The sequence below is a fragment of the Hemitrygon akajei genome, chromosome 2, assembly GCF_048418815.1.
Source record: "Hemitrygon akajei chromosome 2, sHemAka1.3, whole genome shotgun sequence".
NCBI classification, from domain to species: domain Eukaryota; kingdom Metazoa; phylum Chordata; class Chondrichthyes; order Myliobatiformes; family Dasyatidae; genus Hemitrygon; species Hemitrygon akajei.
In genome coordinates, this window is record NC_133125.1 from 212,604,280 (window position 1) to 212,619,994 (window position 15,715).

Here is a 15,715-nt window from a genome sequence, read left to right on the forward strand (position 1 = left end):
AAGCAGAGAGTACCCCAGTGGCTGTCCACCTTAACAATAAATACTCCTGGTTGAGTACTGTTGGGGTTGATGGCCTACCAGGGGAAGCAACAGAGTCTGGCCCTGTGGCTCAGAAGGGTAGGGAAAGGAAGAGGATGGCAGCAGTGATAGGGGATTCGAAAGTTAGGGGGTCAGACAGGTGATTCTGTGGACGCAGGAAAGAAACGCGGATGGTAGTTTGCCTCCCAGGTCCCAGGGTCCGGGATGTTTCTCATCGCAATCATGATATCCTGAAGTAGGAAGGATAACATCCAGAGGTCGTAGTACACATTGGTACCAATGACATAGGTATGAAAAGGGAGGAGGTCCTGAAAACAGACTACGGGGAGTTAGGAAGGAAGTTGAGAAGCAGGACCTCAAAGGTAGTAATCTCGGGATTACTGCCTGTGCCACGTGAAAGTGAGTATAGGAATAGAATGAGGTGGAAGATAAATGCGTGGCTGAGGGATTGGAGCAGGGGGCAGGGATTCAAGTTTCTGTATCATTGGGCCCACTTTTGGGGCAGGTGTAACCTGTACAAAATGGACGGGTTGCATTTGAATCCTAGGGGGACCAATATCCTGGTGGGGAGATTTGCTAAGGCTATTGGGGAGAGTTTAAACTAGAATTGCTGGGGGGTGGGAACCAAACTGAAGTGACGGAGGAAAGGGAGGTTGGCTCACAAATAGAGAAACCTTGGAGACAGTGCGAAAGGGAGGATAGGCAGGTGATAGAGAAGGGATGCACTCAGACCAATGGTTTGAAATGTGTCTATTTTAATGCGAGGAGTAATATGAACAAAGTGGATGAGCTCAGAGCGTGGATCAGCAGTTGGAGCTATGATTTTGTGGCCATTACAAACACTTGGATGGCTCGGGCAGGAATAGTTACTTCGAGTGCCAGGCTATAGATGCTTCAGAAAGGACAGGGAGGGAGGTAAAAGAGGTGGGGGCAGGGCGCTGTTGATCAAAGATAGTGTCACGGCTGTAGAAAAGGAGGAAGTCATGGAGGGGTTGTCTACAGATTCTCTGTGGGTGGAAGTTAGGAATAGAAAGGGGTCAATAACTCTACTGGGTGTTTTTTTTATAGACTACCCAATACTAAAAGGGACATCGAGGAGCAGATAGGGAGACAGATTCTGCAAAGGTGTAGCAATAACAGGGTTGTTGTGTTGGGAGATTTTAATTTCCCAAATATTGATTGGCATCTCTTTCAAGTGAGCGGTTTAGATGGGGTGGAGTTTGTTAGGTGTGTTCAGGAAGGTTTCTTGACACAATATGTAGATAAACCTACAAGAAGAGAAGCTGTACTTGATTTGGTATTGGGAAATGACCCTCATCAGGTGTCAGGTCTCTCAGTGGGAGAGCATTTTGGAGATAGTGATCACAATTCTATCTCCTTTACCACAGCATTGGAGAGGGATAGGAACAGACAAGTTAGGGAAATGTTTAATTGGAGTAAGGGGAAATATAAGACTATCAGGCAGGAACTTGGAAGCATAAATTGGAAACAGATGTTCTCAGGAAAACATACGGAAGAAATGTGGCAAATGTTCAGGGGATATTTGCGTGGAATTCTGCATAGGTATGTTCCAATGAGACAGGGATGGTAGGGTACAGGAACCGTGGTGTACAAATGCTGTTGTAAATCTAGTCAATGAGAAAAGCAGAGCTTACGAAAGGTTCAAAAAACTGGGTAATGATAGAGATCTAGAAGATTATAAGGCTAGCAGGAAGGAGCTTAAGAATGAAGTTAGGAGAGCCAGAAGGGCCATGAGAAGGCCTTGGCGGACAGGACTATGGAAAACCCCAAGGCATTCTACAAGTATGTGAAGAGCAAGGGGATAAGACTTGAGAGAATCGGATCTATCAAGTGTGACAGTGGAAAAGTATGTATGGAACCAGAGGAAATGGCAGAGGTATTTAATGAATACTTTGCTTCAGTATTCACTACAGAAAAGGATCTTGGGGATGACTTGCAGCGGACTGAAAAGCTTGAGTATGTAGATATTAAGGAAGAGGATGGGCTGGAGCTTTTGGAAAGCAGGAAGTTGGATAAGTCTCCGGGACCAGACGGGATATACCCCAGACTATTGTGGGAAGAAAGGGAGGAGATTGCTGAGCCTCTGGCGATGATCTTTGCATCATCAAAGAAGACAAGAGAGGTTCCAGAGGATTGGAAGTTTGCGGATGTTGTTCCCTTATACAGGAAAGGGAGTAGAGATAGCCCAGGAAATTCTAGACCAGACAGTCTCACTTCAGTGGTTGGGAAGTTGATGGAGAAGATCCTAAGAGGCAGGATTTATGAACATTTGGAGAGGCATAATATGATTAAGAACAGTCAGCATGGCTTTGTCAAGGGCAGGTCGTGCCTTACGAGCCTGATTGAATTTTTTGAGGATGTGACTAAACACATTGATGAAGGTAGAGCCGTAGATATAGTGTATATGAATTTCAGCAAAGGACTTGATAAGGTACCCCATGCAAGACTTATTGTGAATGTAAGGAGGCATGGGATCCAATGGGACATTGCTTTGTGGGTCCAGAACTGGCTTGCCCACAGAAGGCAGAGAGTGGTTGTAGATGGGTCATATTCTGCATGGAGGTCGGTGACCAATGGTGTGAATCAGGGATCTGTTCTGGGACTCCTACTCTTCGTGATTTTTATAATTGACCTTGATGAGGAAGTCGAGGGATGGGTTAGTAAATGTGCTGATGACACAAAGGTTGGGGGTGTTGTGGATAATGTGGAGGGCTGTCAAGAGATTACAGTGGGACATTGATAAGATGAAAAACTGGGCTGTGGATTGGTAGATGAAGGTCAACCCAGATAAGTGTGAGGTGGTTCATTTTGGTAGGTCAAGTATGATGGCAGAATATAGTATTAATGGTAGGACTCTTGGCAATGTGGAGGATCAGAGAGATCGGGGGCCGGATCCATAGAACACTCAAAGCTGCTACACAGGTTGACTGGCATACGGTGCATTGACCTTCATCAATCGTGGGATTGAGTTTAAGAGCCGAGAGGTAATGTTGCAGCTATATAGGACCCTGGTCAGACCCCTCTTGGAGAACTGCTCAGTTCTTACGGGAAGGATGTGGAAACTATAGAAAAGGTGCAGAGGAGATTTATAAGGACGTTGCCTGGATTGGGGAGCAGGCCTTGGGTTGAGTGATCTCGGCCTCTTCTCCTTGGAGCGACGGAGGATGAGAGGTGACATGACAGAGGTGTATAAGATGACAAGATCATGTGGATAGTCAGAGGCTTTTTCCCGTGGCTAGCATGAGAGGGCATAGTTTTAAGGTGCTTGGAAGTAGGTACAGAGGAGAAGTCGGGGGTAAGTATTTTACACAGAGTGGTGAGTGCATTGAATGGGCTGCCAGCAACGGTGGTGGAGGCGGATACAATAGGGTCTTTTAAGAGACTTCTGGATAGGTACATGGAGCTTAGGAAAATAGAGGGCTATGGGTAAGCCTGGGTAGTTCTAAGGTTAAGGACATGTTCGGAACAGCTTTGTGGCCGAAGGGCCTGTATTATGCTGTAGGTTTTCTATGTTTCTATGTTTGTTCCCAATACTTCTGACGTTACTCTTGTCTTTTCTCCTAACTACTGAATCCTAAAAGACATCGGAGCAGAATTAGGCCATTTGACCCACCAAGTCTGTTTCGCCTTGAGTGTCACTTTTCCATTTCCCTCTCAACCCCATTCTCCTGCCTTCTCTCTGTAACCTTTCACACCCTAACTTACCAAGAACCTATCAACCTCTGCTTCAATTATTCTCAATGACCTGCTCTCCACAGCCACCTGTGGAAACAAATTCCACAAATTCACCACACTCTGCAAAAGAAATTCTTCATCCCATTCTAAATTGATGTTCCTCTTTTCTGAGGTTGCGCCCTCTGGCCCTAGCCCCCCCCCCCCCCCCCCCCACCATAGAAGTCATCCTCTCCACATCCACTCTAGCAGGCATTTTAACAATTGGTATGTTTCAATGAGATCTCCACTCATTCTCCTAATTTACAGGAGTACAGGCCCAGAGCCATCAGACGCCTATCGTATGATAAGCATTTCACTTGAGGAATCAGTGTTGTGACCTTTCTTAAAGCCCTCTCCAATGTCTTTCTTAGATAAGGGGCCCAAACTGGAATGTGTTATAAAGCCTCAGCATTACAACCTTGCTTTTATATTTCAGTTCTCTTGAAATGAATACTAACATTGCATTTGCCTTCCTCACCGCAGACTCAAACTTCAAGTTAACCTATAAGGAATCCTGCACAAGGACCTCCAAGTCCCTTTGCACCTCATTTTTTTTAAATTTACTGCATGTTTAGAAAATAGTCTACTCTTTTATTTCTTCAACCAAAGTGCATGACCATACACTTCCCGACACTGATCCACCTGCTGCTTTTTGCCCATTCTCCAAATCTGTCCAAGTCCATCTGCAGCCTCCCTGCTTCCTCAGCATGACCTGCCCCTCCACCCATCTCCTTATCGTCTGCAAAGCTTGACCAGAAAGCCATCAATTCCATCATCCAAAGCACTGATATACAACACCGACCCCTGCAGAACACACCTAGTCACAGGCAGCCAATCAGAAAAGGCCTTACGAGCCCGATTGAATTTTTTGAGGACGTGACTAAACACATTGCTGAAGGTAGAGCAGCAGATGTTGTGTATATGGATTTCAGCAAGGCATTTGATAAGGTACCCCATCCAAGGCTTATTTGGAAAGTAAGGAGGGATGGGATCCATGGGGACATTGCTTTGTGGATCCGGAATTGGCTTGCCCACAGAAGGCAAAGAGTGGTTGTAGACAGGTCATATTCTGCATGGAGGCCGGTGACAAGTGGTGTGCATCACGGATCTGTTCTGGGACCCCTTCTCTTTGTGATTTATTAATGACCTGGATGAGGAAGTAGAGGGATGGGTTAGTAAAGTTGCTGACGACACAAAGGTTGGAGGTGTTGTGGATAGTGTGGAGGGCTATCAGAGGTTCGAGTGGGACATCAGTAGGATGCAAAACTAGGCTGAGAAGTAGCAGATGGTTCAACCCAGATAAGTGTGAGCTGGTTCGTTTTGGTAGGTCAAATATGATGGAAGAATATCGGATTCATGGGAAGACTCTTGGCAGTGTGGAGGTTCACAGGGATCTTGGAGTCCAAGTCCATAGGACGCTCAAAGCCTCTGCGCAGGTTGACTGTGTGGTCAAGAAGGCAAATGGTGCTTTGCCCTTCATCAACCGTGGGATTGAATTTAAGAGCCAAGAGGTAACGTTACAGCTTTATTGGTCCCTGGTCAGACCCCACTTGGAGTACTGCTCAGTTCTGGTGACCTCACTACAGGAAGGACGTGGAAACTATAGAAAGGGTGCAGAGGAGATTTATAAGGATGTTGCCTGGATTGGGGAGCAGGCCTTGGGTTGAGTGATCTCAGCCTTTTCTCTGTGGAGTGACACAGGATGAAAGAGGACCTGATAGAGGTGTATAAGATGATAAGAGGCACTTATCGTGTGGATAGTCAGAGGCTTTTTCCCAGGGCTAAAATGGCGGACTCCAGAGGGCACAATTTAAGGTGCTTGGAAGTAGGTACAGAGGAGATCTCAGGGGTACTTTTTTATGCAGAGAGTGGTGAGGGCGAGGAATGGGCTGCCGGCAAAGGTTGTGGAGGTGGATACAAAAGGGTCTTTTAAGAGACTCTTGGATAGGTACATGGAGCTTAGAAAATTAGAGGGCTATGGGTAACCCTAGATAATTTCTAAATTAAGTACATATTTGGTACAGCATTGTGGGCCGAAGGATCTGTATTGTGCTGTAAGTTTTCTATATTTTAATGTTTCTACCTATTTTGGAACCCCCAAGTGTAGTCCAGCAGGTTCAAGGGATGATCTACCTTCAGACTTTTCACGTTCCCAAAGCACCTTCTCCCTCGTAATGACAACTTCACTCACTTGTGCCCCTGACAGTCTCAAACAATCAGCATACTGCTAGGGTCTTCCACAGTGAAGACCGATGCAAGATCCTTGTTCAGTTTATCTATCATTTCCCTTTCCATCAATAATCCCTCTCCAGAGTAGTTTTCCAGCAGTCCAATATCTACTCTCACCTCTCTGTTACCCTTTATATATCTGAAACAACTTTTGGTATCCTCTGATATGATTGGCTCACTTACCATCATATTTCATCTTTTTGTTCCTTATGTCTACTTCAGTTGCTTTCTTTTAGATAGATAGATAGATAGATACTTTATTCATCCCCATGGGGAAATTCAACTTTTTTTCCAATGTCCCATACACTTGTTGTAGCAAAACTAATAACATACAATACTTAACTCAGTAAAAAAAAATATGATATGCATCTAAATCACTATCTCAAAAAGCATTAATAATAGCTTTTAAAAAGTTCTTAAGTCCTGGCGGTTGAATTGTAAAGCCTAATGGCATTGGGGAGTATTGACCTCTTCATCCTGTCTGAGGAGCATTGCATCGATAGTAACCTGTCGCTGAAACTGCTTCTCTGTCTCTGGATGGTGCTATGTAGAGGATGTTCAGAGTTTTCCATAATTGACCGTAGCCTACTCAGCGCCCTTCGCTCAGCTACCGATGTTAAACTCTTTTTAAAGAGTTTTAAAAGCTTGTTTTAAAAGGTTGTTTTTTAAAAGCTTTCCAATAATTTTGTTCTATTATACGCTCTCTCTTTTGCTTTGGATGTGCCATGGTTGTGTCATCTCATTTTTACAATACTTCAATCCTGTGCCTTATGATTTGCTTAATTCTACCCACATCGATCTTATGTCACCTTTTTCTTAGGATTTGATTACATTTTTTTTTATCAGCAGACCACCTCTTCTGCCTACCTGCCTTTCCTTTCAATACAATGTCAATCCGTGGATGATAAGTTCCCCACTATAATCTTCTTTTCAGCTATGACTCAGTGATGCCCACAATGTCATACCTGCCAATCTCTAATTGACCTACAAGATCATTCACCTTATTTCATATACGGCATGCATTCAGAAATAACTCCATCAGTCCTGTATTCATAATCCTTTTCAATTTCGACCCCTGTTACACTGCAACTCATTGCACTGACTGAAATTTTGCCCTGTTATCTGTCTGTCCTTCCTGAAATTTTATTACACACTGCCTTTGCTTGTATAGCAACTGCACCATCCTCAGCCCTAATCCCCTATCACTACTGTACTCATCCTCTACCCCCTCCCCTTCTGAGTCCCAGAATCGGACTCAGTGCCAGAGCCCTGGTCACTGTGTCTTTCCCCCAGTAGGTCATTCCCCCAACACCACTCAGAGTGGTATACTAGTTATTGAGGGGAATGGCCACAGGGTTACTCTGCACTGTCTGTCTACTCCCTTTCCCTCTCCTGACAGTCACCTCCCTACCTGCCTCCTGGAACTTTGAGCAGCCTCCATCACAGAGATCGAAGCCAGAGAAAGGGTGGTTCACTCAGGTTCACCAATTGAGTAGAAAAGACAGTGACTTGTGGCAAATTGGAGCTTTGAGCAGCACAGCGCCCAATCAGTGGGATTGATTGACAGAAAGAAATGAAAGTAAGGCAGGGAGGGGCAAGTGGAGCAGCTATTGTTGGAATGACCGTTGGTGGAGTGGACGGAGAGAGAATTGGGATTTTGATGCTTCAGCTCTTCGAGGTGTCACTGAGGAGAGGCTTGAGTGAGAGAAAGTGAAAATCTGTAGGTAATTATTTCCCCACAGATTATTATTGTTTTTCTTTCTTTATATTTGCTCAGATAGAACAGTAGTGATGCCAGGCAGGATAGGTGAATGTTCCACTTACAGGATGTGGAAAGACAGGGAGTCCTGCAGTGTCCCTGATGACTACAACTATGAGAAGTGCATCCAGCATCCAGCTGTTGATTCTAACACTCCGTGTTAAGTTGGAGCTGCAACTGGATGAACTCTGGATCATTTGGGAGACTGAGGGGGCGATAGATCGGATAATTAGAGAGCTAGTTACACCCAAGGTGCAGCACAGGAGACTGGGTGAGAAGGGGAAAGGGGTTAAACAGCCAGTACAAGAGTACCCCAACGGCCATCCACCACAACAACGGGTACTTTGGTTACTGTGCTGAGTGGTGACCTAGCAGATGAGAAGGTGGGGGGGGGGGGGGGGGGGGCAGTAGAAGAGGCAACTTGTGGTGATAGGGGATACTTTACTGAGGAGAACGGAAAAGAGGTTCTGTGGATGAAAACAAGATTCCTGGATGGTATTCTGTGTCCCGGGTGACAAGCTCCATGACATCTTGGATCGAGTCCTCAGCTTTCCAAAGTGGAAAGGTCAACAGCCAGAGGTTGTGGTCTATGTCGGTACCAATGACACAGGTAGGAAGTGGGGAGCTGTTCTGCAAAGTGAGATCAGGAAGTTAGGTGCCAAGTTAAAGGGCAGAACATCCAGGTTTCTGATCTCAGGATTGCTTCCCATGCCATATGCTATTGAGAACAAAAATAGGAAGATTTCACCCTTTAACATGTGGCTACGGAGTTGGTGCAGGAGGGAGGGCACAAGATGTTTGGATCATTGGGTTCTCTTCTAGGGAAGGTGGGACCTACACAAGAGGTGAACTGTACTGGAGATGGAAGAGGTCTACCATCCTAATAGGAAGGTTTGCTCGTGCTTCACATGGCGGGGGTGGGAGTGAGTGAGGAACAGGGGAGGAGCGGGCAGGGGGGTTTAAACTGGAGTTGCAGTGAATGTTGTCTACAATGACTTTAGTAAAGCGTTTGACAAGATCCTACATGGGAGGTTGGTCAAGACAATTCAGTCACTCAGCGTTCAAGATGAGGTAGTAAATTGGATTAGACATTGGCTCTGTAGGGGAAGCCAGAGCTTTGTAGTAGAGTGTTGCCTCTTTGACTGGAGGCCTGTGCCTAGTGGAGTGCCAGAGGGATCGGTGCTGGGTACGTTGTTGTTTGTTATCTCTGTCAATGATCTAGATGATAATGTGGTAAACTGGATCAGCAAATTTGCAGATGACACCAAAACTGGGGGTATAGTGGACAATGAGGAAGACTATCATGGCTTGTCGTGGGATCTGGACCAGATGAAAAATGAAATGAAATATGGCAGGTGCTATTTAATACAGGCAAGTGCAAAGTGTTGTTCCTCATAGGACCAACAAGGATAGGTCTCACACAGTGAACGACAGGACACTGAAGATTGTGGTAGAACAACGGAATCTGGGAACACAGGTCCAGAATTTGTTGAAAGCAGTGTCATGGGTTGAAAGGGTCACTAAGAAAATTTATGGCACACTGGCCTTTATAAATCAAAGTTTTGACTACAGGAGATGGATTGCTATATTGAAGTTGTATAATTTGGAGTATTGTGTACAGTTTTGGTCACCAACCTACAAGAAAGATGTAAATAAGTTTGAAAGAGTACAGAGAAAAGTTACAAGAATGTTGCCAAGTCTGGAGGATCTGAGTTACAAGGACAGATTGAATAGGATAGGACTTTATTCCTTGGAACGCAGAGGATTGAGAGATTTGACAGAGGGATTCAGTATTATGAGACATATAGATGGGGTAAATGCAAGCAGTCTTTTTCCATTGAGGTTGCGTGGGACTACAATCAGAGTTCATGAGTTATGGGTGAAAGGTGAAAAGTTTAATGGGCTCATGAGGGCTTCTTCACTCGGAGGTTCGTGAGAGTGTGGAACAAGCTGCCAACACAAGCAGAGCATGCAAGGTCAATTTCAATGTTTAAGGGAAGTTTGGTTAGGGACAGTACATGGTTGGCCGGAAGTGTGGAGGGCCCTGGTCTCAGTGCAAGTTAATGGGGGTTGGCAATTTAAATGGTCCAGCATGGACTACATGGGCCAAAGGGCCTGTTTCTGTGTTAGACTTTTCTATGACTCTGTGACTAAGGTTTGAGAAGAAACTGAAGAGTTGTGAACAAAGCCTGGTCCTTCATGCAAACCAGATTCTTTCCACACTTCCCACGGGGTTGGGAAAGCAGCCGATATAATCACAGACCCCACCCACCCTGGTAATTCTCTCTTTTCCCCTCTCCCATTGAGTAGGAGATACAAAGCCCCAAGAGAACGAACCACCAGACTCGAGGGCAGTTTCTATGCCACGGTTATCAAACTCCTGAATAGATCTCTCACACACTACCATTTGAACACTTGTACCCCCAGTCTAACTCAATGTAGCCCTCACACCTTATTGTGTCATTGTGTAATTACTTGCACTGTAATTTCTCTGCAACAGCAGCAGCATATTCCACATTGATTTCATTTTACTACCTCAATATACTTATGTTGAAATGATCTATCAGGATGGCATGCAAAACAAAAGCTTCCCACTATACCTTGGTACAAATGGCAATCATACTCACTTTGAACACGCAGTTCAACTGCAGATTGTTTGAAGTCAGTTCTGTCTTCAACTGAACATGTATATTGCCCTTCATCATCTGGCCTTACGTTCTTTATTCTGAGGGAAATGTTTCCTTTGGTGATTTCATCTTTAAACAGTTCTGTCCTTCCTCTGTAATCCTGGTGTTGAGCGAGGGGGTCATCTTGTCCATGTCTGTACACGTGGATGGGTGAGCTGAGACCGGATTTCAGCCACTGCACTGCCATGTTGCTGGCAGAGGTTGGTGGGAGCAGCTCACAGTCCAGTACAACATCTTCACCTGCAATGGCTACAAAAGGCCCCTCGGGTGCAAGTAGGATAAAATCACCTGGAGAGAAATAATTGATAAGACAAGGAACCCATATTGAACATTGATGAAGAACTTGTTACCCAATATACAGTTCAACTACAACACAACCAGGACTGTGAACTCAAATGAAAAGAATCTCAGCAAGTATTACGATTTTGATTACAAACGATCAAACTGAAATGGGTAAGTGTGTAGCTGGTTTTAACACAAGTTTGTATTTAAATTTACTACTGATTATAACAATGTTAAAAAATACTGGTTCTGCCCTGCTTCTACCCCACCCCCTCTAACCATCAAAATAGTTTTGGCATCCCACAGAGCACCGGGGTGGAAAATAACATCCCACAGCTACTCATCTGCAACCCACCCAACAAGCATGAAGAAAGGGATGGTTTGTGTCTGAGGGTGGGTAATGGTGTGGGTGGAACTCAGCACGGAAATCTCTATGTGAAATCCAGCCAGGCCGAAGCTGGACAGAAAAGCCCAAACTACAAACAAGACAATTGATGAAAAAAGTTTATTGCATTCCAAGTGCTGAAAGTCCAACTTTTGAGGGTTGAAGAAGCAACTTTATATTGACTTTGTCCAGTCATCATTTTTTTTTAAGATAAACCGCAAAAACCTGAGGATCCATCAGTAGTCCCAATCAAACATTACTCCTGGTATCTTGAGGCTCCGTCACTACTCTCAATTGAACTTGATGACACAGAGGTTGGAGGTGCTGTGGATAGTGTGGAGGGCTGTCAGAGGTTACAGCGGGACATCCATAGGATGCAAAATTGGGCTGAGAAGTGGTAGATGGGGTTCAAGCCAGATAAGTGTGAGGTGGTTCATTTTGGTTGGTCAAAAATGATGACAGAATACAGTATTAATCGTTGGGATCAGAGGGATCTTGGGCTCCGAGTCCATAGGACACTCAAAGCTGCTGTGTAGGTTGACTCTGTGGTTAAGAGGGCATACAGTGCATTGGCCTTCATCATCTGTTGGATTGAGTTTAAGAACCGAGAGGTAATGTTACAGATTTATAGGACGCTGGTCAGACCCCACTTGGAGTACTGTGCTCATTTCTGGTGACCTCACTACAGGAAGGACGTGGAAACTATAGAAAGGGTACAAAGGAGATTTATAAGGATGTTGCCTTGATTGGAGAGCAGGCCTTGAGAGAATAGGTTGAGCGAACTCAGCCTTTTGTCCTTGGAGTGACAGAGGATGAGAGATGACCTGATAAAGGTGTATAAGATGATGAGAGGCATTGATCGTATGGATAGTCAGGCTTTTTCCCAGGGCTAAAACGGCTCACATGAGAGGGCACAATTTAAGGTGCTTGGAAGTAGGTACAGAGGAGACGTCAGGGGTAAGTTTTTTTACGCAGAGAGTGGTGAGTGCGAGGCATGGGCTGCCAGCAACGGTGGTGGAGGCGGATACGAAATGGTCTTTTAAGAGACTCTTGGATAGGTTCACAGAGCTTAGAAAATTAGAGGGCGATGAGTAACCCTAGGTAATTTCTAAAGTAAGTAAATGTCAGGCACAACATCGTGGGCTAAAGGGCCTGTATTCTGATGTAGGTTTTCTATGTTTCTATCACTGCTGGCATCATGGCAAACAGAAATAAAACCCTGATGCCAACTGCTCCGGATCCTCATCATCTCCGACACTTGCAGGGTTTCTCATCCGGGTTTCCGCAGATCACTAGGGTTCCGCAAGAGATCATGATGTTAAAAAAAAAGTTTTTTGAACTTCGCGTGATGCGTGATGCTAGCGCTCACAGTGGTGGGCAGTGACCGAGTGGCCTCATTGTCAATCTCAGTCCAGTATGGCAGTGCGCAGTAGGACAGTGTTTATTTGGTTGAGTCCATTCTCAGTTTTTGACGTGAGATCGGGAGGCTGTTGATAATTGGTGAGCGCACAGAGAAGTGGACGGTAGGCGTGATGTGTTTTCCAAGCATTGAATGGGGTGAAATTTGGAGGGAAATTTTCACTCTGAAGTTAGTCCAGTGTGGCGATTTCTGAAAAGGGGGTGTGAGATGGAAGAGGATACTTGGCCTAGGCCTATGGTCATTTCTGATAAGGTTAATGATACAGATTTACAATCTTCTGAGTCATTTCACTGCGGTAGTGCAACAATGGACACACAGAAGTCCGTTTTTACAAAGAAAGCTATTTATCAATGGGTTTTACATGGACTGGTGATCCAAGTTGTCCGATTCCATTGTGCTGAGCCTGTGGCAAACAACTTACAAATGCAGCAATGGCTCCAGCAACATTGAAAAGACACTTAACTACAGATCACAGCCATTTGACACATAATTGTGCTGATTATTTTAAACAGCTATTGGAATCTCAAAAAAAAAGATTAAAGCTTTGAAAATAAAGTCAGTCATTTAAAGCATTCAGGAAGCACGTTATTAAGTAGCTTTAAGACCAGTTCACTGGAGAATGTCTTAAAGAACTGTGAGAAAACCTGGACAAAGAACACACCGAGCTCCTGCTACATACAGAAATCTGGTGGCTGAGCAGCGTGTTGGACCTGAAAGGCAAATTTAGAAGATAGTAGGCCAGATTTTGCTGAGTGCTTTGAAGATGAAGAATGGCTGCAGAAACTAGCCTACTTAACAGACATTTTTCATCATATGAAGCAGTTGAACAAGGCTCTGCAATGTCCTGGAGAAAATGTTTTGACTTCATGACAAGTTTCTTGGATTTAAAAGGAAACTGAATCTTTTGAAAAATCACACTGCAAAAAAATTATTTTTGATATGTTTCCACTGCTGTTTGGGCTTGAGAGTGAGGAAGGATATCAGAAAGTCTCGAATCTTGTTGAAAACCACCTGGAAGAACGGCAGAACAAAATTGAACAGTCATTTCTTTCCATTTCAACACAAGAGTATGACTGGTTGAGGGAACCTTTCTCTGAATCTTCTGCTCAGCCTGAGAACCTGACCTTAAGAGAAGAGGATGAACTTTGTGAGCTGCACTCTGATCATGCACTCAAGATTAGATTTACTGACCTGACCCTGGACAAGTTCTGGATTTCTGTAGAAGAGTATCCTGCCATTCATCGGAAAGCAATGAACATCTTGCTGCAGTTTTCAACTTCTTACACGTGTGAGCAAACTTTTTCTTGCTGAACAAGCAACAAGAGCAAGGATAAAAATTGTCTCATTTCAGTTGACGGTGAAATCCATGTGTGCTTATCTCAAGTTTGACCCAGAATTGAAAAATTAATTTTGTTTGCCTATGAGTTTTTAAAAGTTATGGAAGGGAAAGAAAGAGATTAATTCCAGGAAATGTAAACTAAGCTTAACTGTCTGTTTTCTTTTCAAGAAAGGTCAGTTAAAAATACATTCTCTATTCAAAAGAGCATTGACAATTATTTTTGAATTATTTTATCTACAACCTACTGATCACACTAAGGTACCGTGAGCTGTAGATATAATTTTTATGCAGGGGTTCCTGGAGACATAAAAAATATTTCACAGTTCCTCCAGGGAAAAAGTTTGAGAAAGGCTGCTCTAAATATCTACATGACAATTTTCCACTGTGACTGATTGCTTGGAGATATAAACCAGAATTAGGCAGATGCAAGTTCCTGATGACAAGTTACCAACACACTCTGGAATTTAGCAGAGATGGTTCCTCACACCACAGCGTATCCCCACAGTCGAATGGCCTATGTGAGTGGTTTCACCGCTCCTGAAAGGCTGCTCTGAGGGCTCCCTGACCTATGGGTGTTGGCATGATCATCTCCCGTGGGTCCTCCTGGGGCTCAGAACAGCTCCAAGAGGACCTGCAGTCATCCATGGCTGTTGGTATAAGGACAGCCATTCCGAGTGCCAGGTGAATTCATTCCTGACATCACGACTGCCTTGTCAGCCATTCAAAGTGTTCCACCCTCCTCAGTAAATTCAATTCCTTTCCACCTATTCCTACCTCCCCTCATGGTGTAATGCACTCTTGTGTTCCTGTTGACCTACATTCTGCCTCATTTGTGTTCGTCCAATGTGATGCACACCAACATCCCCTTAGAACCCTAACGATGGCCCGTTCCACATTTTGGAATGGGGAGAAAAGACTTATCACAGATAAGAGGGGTAAATCTGAACATATTTTGGTAGATCGCCTTCAACCGACCCACCAGGATTTGGAGGATTCTGCTACCATGCACCTGGTGTCACAACATGACCATGAGTGTGTCAACACTCCTCTGGAGGAGCCGAGGCACCTGCTGTTCCTCCTCCCATGGAACACAGAACCTGAGCTGGGAGGCTCGTCCAAACTCCGGACAGGTTCACAATGCCAGTTTTAGTGAATTTTAGTGTGATTAGTGGAAATATCCGTAATGCATAACTACTGACATTGCGTTGGAGCTTCACTTTAAAAGGTAGGTCTCAATTAAATACGTTGTTTTTTAACCATGCTTTGTGTTCAGTGTTTGAAGTACAATAAAGGAGTTGTTACAGCTTTTCTTAAACATAAAATACCTTCACCATTTTTATTTGTGAAAACCTACAGTGTTCTCTAAAGGGAGACTGCACCGAGGAAAAGCTTTAGGATGGGAGGTCGACTTTCGGATGCACAGATCCTACAATGTGCAGATTTTGCAGTGAAGGGCGTTTGAACAAGATGTTCCTGACTTGCTGTTCACTGCCTGTTTAACATTCCTTTACAGATATCATATCATTTATACGCCATGAATTTGGCACAGAGCCTAATGATGTGCCGATGTTTTCCTTCTTTGAACTGCCCCGTTACTTCTGGTAAATGCCTCCCAGTGTTTCTGGGGAGGGTGTTCTGCCATTCAGACATTGCTGGGGAAGGGATTCCTATACAGGGTGTGTCTGATCCACCAAACGCAATGCTGGTGAAAAGGGAAAGTTCCAGCAAGGAATCGTAGGAATCCCGGACCACTGGAGTCCTGATGAAGGGTCTCAGCCCGAAACAGTGACTTCTAATTCTTCTCCATAGATGCTGCCTGACCTGTCAGAATTCCTCCAGC

The 15,715-nt window shown here is 44.5% G+C and overlaps 1 protein-coding gene across 3 annotated transcripts in view; it reads right to left on the minus strand.

Annotated features, from left to right (window-relative positions):
• The window catches only part of LOC140720542 (butyrophilin subfamily 3 member A3-like), a 388,295-nt gene that overhangs the window by 361,031 nt on the left and 11,549 nt on the right, over nt 1–15,715 (minus strand). For all 3 annotated transcript variants that reach the window (XM_073035384.1, XM_073035390.1, XM_073035394.1), the window contains one exon: nt 10,390–10,737. In XM_073035384.1, the coding sequence (XP_072891485.1) occupies nt 10,390–10,737 (348 nt within the window). The remainder of the gene's footprint in view (nt 1–10,389; nt 10,738–15,715) is intronic.